This window comes from Podarcis gaigeae (assembly GCF_964106915.1).
Source record: "Podarcis gaigeae genome assembly, chromosome: 8".
Taxonomy (NCBI): domain Eukaryota; kingdom Metazoa; phylum Chordata; class Lepidosauria; order Squamata; family Lacertidae; genus Podarcis; species Podarcis gaigeae.
The window spans coordinates 30186791-30199792 of record NC_139684.1 but is presented as its reverse complement, the minus strand read 5'-3'; the positions used below and the strand labels follow the sequence as shown (position 1 = coordinate 30199792).

Sequence of the window (13002 nt, the reverse complement as noted above, 5' to 3'; positions counted from 1 at the left end):
CCTTCTGGGGTCCACATGCCTACGGTGACTAGGGCCAAGGGTAAAATGTGATGTGACTTGTAACCTCACACAGTAGGCTACATTTGAGGCACAGATTAGAGGTTTTCTAAATATTCTGACACTGCTGCTAGAACCTGGCATGGCAGCCCATTTCCCTTCCTCAGTTTGTTGGTTTTGCATCCCCTAGGTCCTGTCCGGATCAAGTCCAAGATTCAGGGTTCCCTTGTAACATGTAAAGAAGATGTAACGTTGCAGTGTACCGGTTTGCTTTGTCTGCCTCCCTTGCTAGCCCAACTTCGCATATGGAAGCTGCAGTTCATGTATGCTAATGAAGATTAAAATGGCAGCTCGTGTGGTTTTGTTAGACTGATACGTGAGTGCCAGTAAAAGTTTTCCATTAGCATATAAATGTCTCCGTTTGTTTGTCTATGTGCTCATTCATTCTCCTATCTTTCCTTGCTATCAATTTTGTGCAAAAGTGGAAACATCCTGAAAATCATAAAAGTTGCCATAATAAGTCTCGGGATTTTTCTCCATGTCAATTGAAAGGAGATGGAAGGAGTTCTCTAATCCACGGAGGAACCTGCCAGGGCTCCTTGCTTCTCAGAACACTAATAATGCATTTAAGAGGCATTGCGTATCAGGATCTGATTTGGTTTGAATACACAGCTCTGCAAACGATCTATTTGCTTCCTCACAAAATGTTGCTTATAAACCCTCTTCTTTACAGTCAATCTTCCTGGAGGTTTAAAGGGGAGATATAACCTCCATTTCATTCTGCCCCCCCCCCTTTTTTCAAGGCAGCCTTTGAATATTTGCTCCCTTGCTCTTTAAATGCGAAAGTTCACAAAAACTCCCGTGATTTATGTATAGATTTCCGTCTGCCAACACCTGGCAGATGAAGGAGCCTCCTTAAGCTTCAGTCATAAACAGCAAGTATACAATTTAATTTTAATGTGCTCGTTAGTCGTAGCACATATCAGATATAATTGTGAACGCAACACAAAATTATAGCAAAAAAGACAATTTTAATGCGGCTGTAGAAAAAAGAAAAGAAAAGAAAGAAGGTTATATGAAGAGTCATATAATGGTGCCACATTGTCAACAACGGAAGAGGGGGCACAGAGGGTGCGATTCTGGGTCTGTGCTGTTTACATGCCAATATTGTACACATAGATTCTCATATGGTGTCAGCTGTCAGTTACTTCTGCAAATTAACTGCCAAAAATGGAGACGAACAGAATCACTTAGTGTGCTGGTAACCACGGGTTACCTTTCATATGCCTAAAGATAAAACTGCAGTATGAAATCTTGGGAGAATAATTAGGGAGAACAAAACAGAAAGTTACCAACTGAAAAGAAGAGAGAGAGAGAGAGAGAGAGAGAGAGAGAGAGAGAGGGAGAGGGAGAGAGAGAGAGAGGGAGGGAGGGAGGGAAAGAGAGAGGTGGAAAGGCATTCTACGATAGGAAATAACACAACCAAGAGTGCATATAAATAAGTGGAAGAGGGTATATCACAGAATGCCTCGTAACTTTTAAGCAAAGTATTACAGTACAAACATTTTAAAGGCTTTTTTATCAATGTTTATGAAATACAGTACAAGGTTTTTTTCCCCCCTTCAATTCTTCCACCCCCAAATAGATTTAACCCTTTGAGCACTGAGTTGATTTTGAATTTTTTCGCTTTTGAATTTTTATTATTATTATTCATTTTACTAATAAATACCTTTAAAATTCATGTTGTGCAAAATTAGGTGTAATGCACGCCAGTCCGTGGCTTCGTTTATCAGAATGCTTCTTCTTTCTTTCTTTCTTTTAAAAAAGGTAGCAAACAACGAATAAATATGTATAATTTAAACATGAACCTCTATCAATATAGATGTACTGTATAGCAAAAGGAAAACAACCATACTTTGCTTCAAGAATAATGTTTTTCTCTTTTTTGAACACTTTATAAATGCTATCGAGTGTATCTTTTCATATAATTTACATTATTCAGATGTTAAAAGAAAACCTTTTGACCTAGAAAAGAAATATACAATATTATTTTATATATTTATATATATATTTATATATTTATAGGTACCACTTATACTTGGAGCATATTAGGTACAAAAAAATTCACCCTTGATAAAAACGTTGAAGAAGAAATGGCATTGTCCACAATCACATTTTCCATATGAGGATTCTGAAATCTGTACAATATATATATATACATCGACGTTTCAATGTGAAAATAATATAGCCTGAAAGTTCACAATGGGTGCCACCCCTGCGGTTGTGGGGGTGCGATAGATAATTCCAACAAAAGGCATATCCAGAAGGAGCATCCTATGGTCCCCATTTGGCACGGTAGCCTACAACCAGATTCACAAGACACGTCCCAGAGAAAGAAAAGTAGCTCTCTTTGTGGATAACAGCAGATGGTGTGGCAAGGCTCCACTGCTGCTCTGACTTCTGCCCGACTGAGTCTCAGCACCACACTGGGACAGAGAAAAGGAGGGCCTTGGTGGTGGTGGTCAGATCAGTGCAGTGTAAACGTGGCAGAGCGAATCCAGGGCTCTTGCAGCCTGTTTGCACCACACTGACCTTGCCACCGGTTTGACCCTTCTCCACTCCATCCCGATATGCCATAGCAACTCAGTTGGGTGGAGGTGAGGTGAGCAGCATAGCAGCGCCACTCCATCAGCGGCTGCCTGTGGAAAGTTCAAGCAAACATCACACAAAGCCAAGCTGGGAGGACTGCTGGTCCACACCAGCCATAAGAACTAAGGGAAGAAAGGCCAGTCTGGGCAAAGACAGGCTGAACAATCTGGACTATGAATACTGGAAGTGCTGAAACAAGGTATCAGATCCCTGAAACAGAAGTGATTTTGGACATCACAGGAAGTGCCACCACCTAGCTGCTCAAGCAACTTGCGCATAAAGCTGGTAGCAATTCCATGCAACAGCCAAAGGGAAACTCACACAGGAGAAGCTGGTCTGCATTCTCCAGGTGAATCCTCTCCTTCAAACATTAACCAGCCAGATAGATGCACAACCAACTAATGGACTGTGGCACGTCTTGTTCAAGCCCATTCTTAGATTTGCTTGAATGTCTCCTCAGCTGTAAGGGGGTTGTTGTTGTTGTAAAAAAGGAAAACATATACATACTTCATTAATATAATAATAATTATTCTTATTTTTTAAAAAAACCAAATTAATGCAAAAGTGCTTCAAAGTACTCAGAGGGCTAAAAATTTACAGGGTGAGAACGACCAGCACACTTGAATCACCATGGAAAAAGTGCACTAGAATTAGTTAATAAATGCTTAATTAAACTGTCTTGTTAATGCATGCAGCTCAAGGCATCAGAGGGATGCACAGCAACTAAACCCCAATTTACACAAAGTTCCAAACACTTACCACTGCGTTTTAACCTTCATATTTTACCAGTAACAACAGCTGATTATGCACCTCTATTAAACACTGTACAGTTATACAACGAAAGAGAGAAGTCGTTCAGGCCAAGAGTGACACCCCAGAGTTAAAGTAAAAATTATGTGCCAAGAACAGAAACTAAAAGGGGAGCTTTAAGGCGGGTTTTTTTTGTTTGTTTGTTTTGGACAGTTTTCCTCAAAGCCAAGTACAATTGTCGTTGTGGTTTGGGTGTGTGTCAAAAGCAAATGCTACTGCTTTTCCAATTCACACACATAGAGAAGATGGTCCTCTGGAGACTTCCCGTGTGTTTTACTGAGATGGAGCTTAACGGCATGCTTGCTTGCAAAAGTCCTGTTGCAAAGTTTACACTGGTAGGAGGTCCCTATTTCTTCCTCCGGCGAAGGTGCCAACAGTTTTTCAGAGGGCGGCTTTGTTTGTGCTATCTGATTGTTAATCTGTTCACTGGACAGTTTGGACAAGTCTCGTAGCCTAAAACCTAGATGCGATTCAAGGTGACTGATGTACGTTGAAGGAGTTCTGATTTGGGAAGCACAGTCGTTGCAAAAGAACACCGGGTGCCCAGTGTCCAAATTTTTAAGGAACTTTGTCCCCCCTGTCCTTCGGAGCTGGTATTTCACATTGGCCAGCCAGTGGCTAATAGTGGTCATTGAGAGCCCCGTAAACCTGGAAATGTGCATCCTCTCCTGAGGGCTCAAGTCCGACATGATGTATTTCCCCTCTGATGTCTGCCGCAAGCTGGCTGCAAACTGTGCCTGAAGAATGAGCAAATGCTGAGGGTTCCAGTTGGACTGGCGCCCCTTCCTCTTCTGAGCCGGGGTCGCCTCTTCCGGTTCCTCTATTGTAGTCCCGTCAATGTCAGATTTCTCAGAGATGCTGGAAGGCGTGGAGGATTTTGATGTGTGACTTTCTGTCAGGTTCTTCAGCATATCAGAGATATCTGACAAGGCATTCTCGCGTAGCGGCGAGTTTGACATGAATGACACAACCGCAGATGTCTTTGCCGTTGTCACTGTAGATGAAGAGGATGCTGAAGACACCGATGTGGATGACAAAAGCGCTGAACCCAAAGAGCAGCTTTTGTCACTCTTCCCTTTCGTCAAATCTATGGGCTGGTCATTGTTGACGTGATAAAAATAACGGTCTAAGTGGTCTGGCTTCTTGGACTGCAGAGGTGGGGTGGCCACAGCTGCCTTTTCTGCTAGGCTGTTGCTCATTTTAAAAAGCATGCTCATTGGGTCAAGGGCAGGCAAGGAAGGCTTAGCTGCCTTCCCAAGATGAATATTCATGACAGACTGCAATGCACTTAATGGGTTTACAAATGGCTGCTCTGGAGGGTGGTCGGTGATAATAGCTGTGCTGCTGCTCAAGGAACTTGTGATGGTCTTGACAAGCTCCTTACCATTTTCCACTGGTTCTCCTGTTGGGCTGTCCTTGCAGCTCTCCCTCTGTGAAACAGGGCTATTCTGTTGGCTTTTGAACCCAATGTCATTGGAAGTGTCCATCTTGAGGGACTCGCTGACTTCGCTGCTACATGGAGAAGGTGTTGCTCTCTTCATCGGAGATAGCTTCCCTGCTTCAGGCTCCTTCATTTTCTCTTCAACTTTGGCCACTTTCTCGGTTACTTTCTTGACCAGCTCTTCCATGGCATGGAAGTTGGTTTTTGGCACAGGGGACGTCTGACTGCTGGGCGGGGACACCAATGGTTGGCTTTTCGTTGGCGATACTATTTCAGCATTTCCAAACATTGGCTTCAAAGGAGTACTTTTCCCCGACGAACCTAGGGACAACTTCATCATGTTGGGCAGCTGGTAGGCAGCGTGAATACTGGGATAGCCACCCCAACTGGGTGTGCCATTCTGGGCTTTGTTAATAGCTGACGTGACCGTGTTTTCTAAAGATTTCAAGATATCCAGTCCCCCTTTGGGACTCTCTTCCAAGTCATTTTCAGTCAAATAATGATATTTTGAGGAGATATCATATTTTTCCTCATCCTCACTTGATTTTTCCTTGTCTTTCATCTTCTCATCAGCAATGATTCTGTCCTTATCAACTTCTTTCTTTACCTCCATGTTTAATTTTGGGGAGATGCTAGAGGGCGTGTTGGAAGGAGATGTGAAGGTGGTGGCTGCCAGGGGCACGGACTGTACTTTCTCATCAAGCAAAGCCGTGATCGTTGGCGTGACAGGGGCCTCTATGATAGGCTTCCCTTTCTTCATGGCAGAGTTGGTGACCTTAATGAAATGTCCTGTCACCATCATGTGGGCAGTGAGCTCCTGCAAAGTATCATGGGAACTCCCACATTCCATGCACTTAAGAATTTGAGATTTTCTTGCTTCAAAATGCCAAGCATAGCTGGCACCGTTCTGGTGTCCATAGCGATTATTCGGTGTGATGTAAGGATTGGAATTCTTTTGAAGTGCATCACTGGCATCAGAGATTGTTGCTTTTGGTGTCCCACCAGTGGAGTCTGGAGAACTTGGAAGTTCTAGCTCCAATGATGTTTTCTTTCTTGGGGCTGGGATTATTTTTGCTGCTACAGGGGTTACGGGTTCCTTCAGAGGCACTTTTTGGTAATGTTTTGTCTTGATCATGTGCACACTCAAGTCTTGAAGCGACTCAAATGAATGGCCACAGTACATACACTTTAAGACTTTCTGAGCATCTTCTTTCCCTTCCATTTCGAGCAAAGAGCGCTTACGAGGCTTGGACCACCTTTTAGGGTTATTGTTATCTGTTTCGTGGTTGTCATCCCGGTAATGTCCTGTTTCATTCATGTGCACCGTTAATTCCACTAATGTGTCATAGGCAGCGCTGCAGTCTTTACAGCGGAATTTACTGGCCCCAGTAAATATGGAGCCATAAAGTTTGCTGCTTTGTCTATACAACTGGACTGTGCTAAAAAGGCTAGGCTCAGGAAGGATCCTGTTCTGCGAGACCTGCTGCAGTGTCTTTGCCATGGCCGTCTGATGCCAGTCAAAGCTGCCGCTCCCACAGCTGCTGCTGCTACTGCTGCTGCTGCTGCTACTCCCATTGTTCTTCTCAGAGGTTGGCTGGTGGAGATTCAAGTTCAGGTTGGACCAGTAGGAGTTGGAGAGAAAGTTATTGTAGACAGCTTTCATCTGCTCCAAGCTGTCCGAGACAACAGACTCCTCCAGCTGGATGGAGACCTCTTTGCTCTCCTCCTCATTCTTGATGGAGCTGCTTTCAAAGTCGGCCATGCGATCACTGGTTTCGCTGATGTGCGACTCGCTGTCCATCTCATGGCTGGAAAACTCGGCTGCTGGAGAGTTCTGGTAGCTCTGGCAGTTCTTAGTGAAGTCCTTCTCCGGACAGGCGTATTTGGCAGAAGGTTCTCCATCGACCACGTTGTCGTCAGGTTCTAGGTCATCTTCTGCCATTGCTGCTGCCTTCAGTTCATCCGAAACATAAGCTAGCAGGGTAAAAAAGAGGAAGGAAAAGCAGAGAGAGAAAACTGGCGTTAGCAATTTCTGGTCTCGTGTTATATATCAGCAGCTGGCATATTTCACTCAAAGAACCACATTTATTTATTAAAATTAAACAGTTAAAATTTAGTGTTTCTTCCAAGCAAGAGGAAAGGGGGGGAGAGAGAAATCTGCTCTTCGAACATAATTTGCCACCTTATTCTTCTCAAGGGGCAACAGCTTGAAATTAAAACTAAATTTGAAATTAATGAAGCACATTCTGGAGGTGGCATTCATTTCTAAAGTAATAAATTACTTGTATCAACCTCAGAGACAGCAGTTCCTGTCTGTCAATTAATATGTCTTATGCTTCTCCTACCCCTAATGTATTTCTTAACAGACAGATTCACAATTTAAATTAAGCCAGATTTTTTTTTACTCATTACATTTTTGAGAACCAATCTTTAATAAAACATAAAAACATCAATAAAGGAAAAAATCTCACAAACAACAACAACAAAAGTGCCTCAATTACAAGAAAATTAAAAGCTCATATTTGCATGTTGGGGCTGCTTAGAAAGGCAGGGATTACATTGAGAGTGAGGGCTTAGCCGCAGAAGGCGTTTTGAGCCCAGAAGCAGCGACACGTTCAAACCTTTTTACATCCTCATTTTGCTATGGGTTTTGGAGTTCTGAATTTCCTGATACTTTTTCCAGAACGTAAGCCAGGAACCATTAGAGCCCTCCATGCTCCCAGTTTCTTAATTTCTAAATTTTGTACAAATTGCCACACCTTATTTTTGTGATTGCATTTTTATTATTGTAAGCTGTTTTTATCCCCCCTCCAAATAAATAAATAATGTTGTTGATTTGTTAGCAAAACAAAAAATGCAAGGAAAATTTATGGTTCACATTTTTTATTCTTTGTTTTCTTTCTTTTTAGGTTATGTTTGTTGCTTTTTTGGTTTAAACCGTTTTTCATATTGTGTTTCAATGCCTTGGGACCTTAGGGTGAAGGACAAGTAATAAATTATGATTATGATTGTTAATTATAGTAAGTATTAGGTACTTACGAGGTAAGTAATAGGAAGTACAAGAGTAGTCAACAATCAGTAATAAGGGCTTCCTGGAAGACTTGAAGTCCTGAGTTTCTTTTTTCTTCTTAAATAGGAATTAATTTTGGATAGGGAAAAGCTAGGAGGGGACATCAGGTGAATCAATGTGGAAATATTACCCTAACAGAGATCCAACATCTCTATTACTTGTGCTACAAATGTCCAATTACTATTGCAAAGACTTCTTGACATGAAGCAAGAACAAGGAGAATGACAGCAGAAGCGAGATTGGGAAAATTTGTATTCTGCCCTTATTCTTCCAGAATAAATATATACAAGATCTTCCAGTGGACATTACAAATGTCAAAGTGTTTGCTCTTTAGACTACTTTGTCAATATTTACTCGCCATAAGCTACAGGGGAAGCCAACAGAGATCCTGCACTGCACTGTGTTTTCTTTCAAGGATGAGAAATGGTGGTCTGAGGTTGCACTAAGGTTTTCGGTGACTCAGGTGGCTATTTAAAATCATTAAATTTCCTTCTCTCATACTACGAGAACTTGGGGTCATCTAAAGAGGCTGAATGCTGGGAGATTCAGGACAGGCAAAAGAAAGTACCGTATTTTTTGCTGTATTAGACTCACTTTTTCCCTCCTAAAAAGTAAGAGGAAATGTGTGTGCGTCTTATGGAGCGAATGCAGGCTGTGCAGCTATCCCAGAAGCCAGAACAGCAAGAGGGATTGCTGCTTTCACTGTGCAGCGATCCCTCTTGCTGTTCTGGCTTCTGAGATTCAGAATATTTTTTTTCTTGTTTTCCTCCTCCAAAAACTAGGTGCGTCTTGTGGTCTGGCGCGTCTTATAGAGCGAAAAATATGGCGCTTTCTCACACAGCGCAGAGTTGAAACTATGGAACTTGCCCAGTGGTGGCCACCAATTTGGATGGCTTCAAAAAGAGGATTAGAAAAATTCATGGAGGAGATGGCTATCAATGGCCACTAGCCATGACTGCAATGTTCTACCTCTGCTGTTGGAAGCAGAATGCCTCTAAATCCCAGTTGCGGGAAAAGTGCTGCTGTGCTTGGGCTTCCATTTGTGGGCATCTGGTTGGACACTGTGAGGACTGGAAGCAGTGCTAAATGAGCCACTGGCCTGATCCAGGAGGCTCTTCTTATGTCCTTAAGTCCTGAAATCCCACCAGCATGGGTGTGCTGGCTGGGACTGTTGGGAGTTGTAGTCCCACACCTCGGAAGGGCACCAGGTTGGCCAAGGCTGCCATAAGAGATCCCCAGTGGAACAGACCAACTGTCCAACTAGTTCAGCATCTTGTTCCAAAGTGATCAAAGAGGTACTTCTGGAAATCCCTAGAGAAAGGTTTGAAGGTAACACCTCTCCACTGTTGTTGCCTATCCAAAACAGTTGCTACTCAGCCTCTTGATAGATCTGTTCCTCATTAATTTAGCCAGCTGACATTTCCACTAGGCCTGTCTCCCTGCCCTGCTGTTCTTCACAACCAGACAACGCAACCAGGGAAAAGATATGCATTCAGATATCTTCAACTATTTTCAGACTCAAATCATAGCAAATGAGACATGCTACTCTACATATGTACAGGTAGTAGAATCAACGGATTCTATAATTAGGAATCTACATGGAATCCCCATGTTGGAATTTGCAAGAGTATCAGAAGTGTATTGAATACTGTGTATGTATGTGTGTGCTTGGTTGGGTGGGTGGGTGGATTGCAGGGAGACTTACCCCAAAGACTGATGGATTGATAGCAATGCTTATTACTCTGTTCACCAGAAACATCGGGAACATTAATTTTGAATGGGTTGATTTGATTCATGCTTTACAACTGCTGCTAACTCCTGGTTCTTTTGTATGAAGTCTTTCTGAAGCCAGCAGAAATGTGAGTAAGTCACATTAACTGCTTCACAGCCCTGAACCCCACCACTCTAAGAATCCTTCATAGCCTTCTTCAGGAATTAGGTATCACACATTCGAAGGTTATACAGAAATGGTCTACAAGCACCTAGTCCCACACTTGATGTTGCTGTCCCCATCTCCCCCTGCTCATCCCATTACCCCTCAGTCTTCCACACATTGAGCAGAAGTTCTGTATTCAGCTAAACATGTGTAGTCTCCTCCTTGGGAACTTCTACCCAACACATGGAGGTTGGTGTGTGTGTGTGTGTGTGTGTGGAGTTGGCAGGGAGTGGCATGCAACACATTCCTCCTTCTCGTTGTTTCAAAAGTCTCTCCACCAAGCACTCCTTTGTCCCCTTACAATATGGCTTCCATCCTTCACACTCCCTAAACCTGCCAACATTATATTGACTAGTATCATTGTTATTGTTATTGTTAATTACCCACCCTTCACTCTATGGTCTCAGGGTGGGCAACAATAATAACAACAACATGCTATCCTTCTATACAATCCCACCTCTCCAAGTGACCTTCTTGATATTTATGGCATGATTCAGGCACAAAAACAGTTTATTTTCATGTCCAGGTCTGAGTCAGTTCTCAAACCATGCTTTGTTGGGGGCTAAAAAGTCAGTCTGAAGCCACCTTTCAAATCACAGTTTGCACTAATTGGAATTTGAAAGATCATTGACAAACCACACTCCTATGATTGGGGCAGCACCCTCAAACTCAATTCATGTTTTTCCATCAGGCTGCTTCAGCAGGAAAGATGAGAAGAAGGCCTTGTTCCAACAGGTCTGCCAAAAGACCAGCTCCATCAGGTAACTCCTACCCTAAATTGATTCTATGCCAGTTGGTCATTATAAAAGCTACTATTCAAGAACTGGTACTTGAGTTTGCTTCCCTCCCCCTTCCCTCCTTGTCTCCTTTCCCTTGTGTGTCATTTTTACATAAATTGTACGCTTGCCTGCTTGTTTTACCTGATTGTACATAAACCACTCTGGGAGCCATTTTGGCTGAAGAGCAGGGTGCAAACACTTTAAGTAATAATGGCAGCAAAAACACCACCACAACTGCCATTAGACTCATCCAGCAAAGCCACATGTCAGAATTGAAGGGAGTTGTAGTCCAACAACATCTGGAGGGCTCCAGGCTGAGTGAGGGCCAGTATTCATTTCCAAGAGTCTGCATCATGGAGAGTTGGGTGAACTTGAGAAGCTCTTTTCTCAAATCCATATGCAAATCAATATTTGGATATGTGTTTAAATGCATATTTTATCACAAAATTTTAATGTGTATTATATCTCAATGTATGCATTTCTAAATATATTTTAGCCTAAGATACCCTACAGTTTTACATATTCCAGTACATTTTCAGTCGATAACGGCACTGCGAAATTCAGAGAAGTGTTAGAGCTTTAGATTGCAATCTGTATACTAGTCCAGGAACTGAAAATTCTCCTCCATCCTCATCTCCAAGTCAAGTTGCTTCTCCTTTTCCAGCATTGCAAAAATAAGGCCCTTCCTCTTCCCTGTCCACTTGGCAATACATAATAAAATAGAATAGAACAAAATAGGTTCATGCTCTGTATCTCCTATCTTCTTCTCTCTTCCACTGCCCCATCTTAATTCTCACCTCTCTCCAGACCTTTCACTCTGATGACAAAAATCACTCCTCTCATAGCCCAGGGCATGCCCATCATTAAAATTGCCTTCCTGCCTGCTCCCAGAACTGCCACAAATTCCTCAACCTTCCTTTCAGAGCCCTCTGTGGCCTTGTTCCCTGCCACCTTCAGACCTAGAACTCATATTACCTCTTCTTTCAGCTGCACCACATTCAACCATCTAAAGGTCTCATTTTTCCTTTCTAATGGAAGCGACGACAGAATTGTGAGTCTGCACCAACTCTTCCTTTCAAACTCCTCCTCAAAGCTCACTTTTGGCACAAACCCTTAAACCCAATGCCCTCACTGCATCTATGCTCCATCCCCTGAAAAGGAGATGACTATCTGAAGCACAGAGATCACACAGGTTATGGCATAAGTAGTTGGGATGTGACAAATGTGCCTCCACACACTCTCAAAGGTGGGAGCTGCATTGTGTACATTTGAGTTCTTCAGTTTTGGATCTTCAGTTGTCACTTGGACTAAAAAAACAATCATCCCTAGCCAGCTCAGCCGAATGTCAAGGATGATGGAAATTGTAATCCAACAATCTCTGGGGTCCCAAGGCTGAAAATGGATGATCTACAATGACTAGCAGTGGCTCCCCAAGATTTTACACTAACCCTACTTGGAGAGGTAGGGGACTGAATCTGGGAACTTTTGCAAGCAGAGCCTCTGAGCTGCAGCCATGCCTTGGGCATATTTAACAAGCCAGATCCCATGATTCCTGATTGGTACTGCAAGTCAAATGTGTTAATACTATGCATTCAAATAAGACAATTACACAGATGAGGATACAATGGGAGTGATAACAGAAAACGTGTTTTCTTCTATTACAGCAGTTACCAAACACAGAACTCTGCAAATTTATGTTATGCATCTAATTTCCCTTTCAATCCCTTCCATCTTTGTTTTGATGTATTCAAGAGAAGGAGTCCAAACTCTTAAGCCTGAAGCCACTCAGGTTGAGAAAGTTTAGAGCCTGTTCTTGCTTTCTCTCACACATATCACTCGGTAACACATCACTTGATAGCTAATCACTGGAAAACTTGGAGCTGAATGTGTAAGCCGCCTCAAATGAAAAGTGTGTGGTATGAAGTGACACAAGTTGATTCAACTGTTCATTTTAGGGTGCTTGATTTGTAACTGCAAATAATCGGTTGTAGTTTCTGACGTCTTCGAAAACACAATTCTATTTGAATGCAGATTTGACAGGTCACGGGGGTTGTTTGTGATGAGGAATGTACACCTATCGTCTTATTTTATTTTTGCATAATCTAGGTCACATCCAAACTGTTCATTTAAAGCACTATTGTACAACTGTTAACAGTCATGGGGTATCCTGGGAACTGTAGTTTAAGGGGGCTCACACCCCAAGCTACAATTCTTAGCAGCCTTAACAAGCAGCAGTTCCTAGGATTCTCCATAACTGTTTAGCCTGGCTTCAGGCACCACTGTGTGTGGGTTGACTTTGCCCACTGGGGGTGGAATCTCC

General features: G+C 42.7%; 1 protein-coding gene across 1 annotated transcript in view; it reads right to left on the bottom strand.

Moving 5' to 3' along the window:
- Nucleotides 1-1008: 1008 nt before the first annotated feature.
- Nucleotides 1009-13002, bottom strand: part of TSHZ3 (teashirt zinc finger homeobox 3) — a 112671-nt gene continuing 100677 nt past the window's right edge. The window contains exon 2 of the mRNA XM_083750473.1: nucleotides 1009-6871. Within this exon, the coding sequence (XP_083606599.1) occupies nucleotides 3669-6871 (3203 nt within the window). The 3' untranslated portion in view covers nucleotides 1009-3668. The remainder of the gene's footprint in view (nucleotides 6872-13002) is intronic.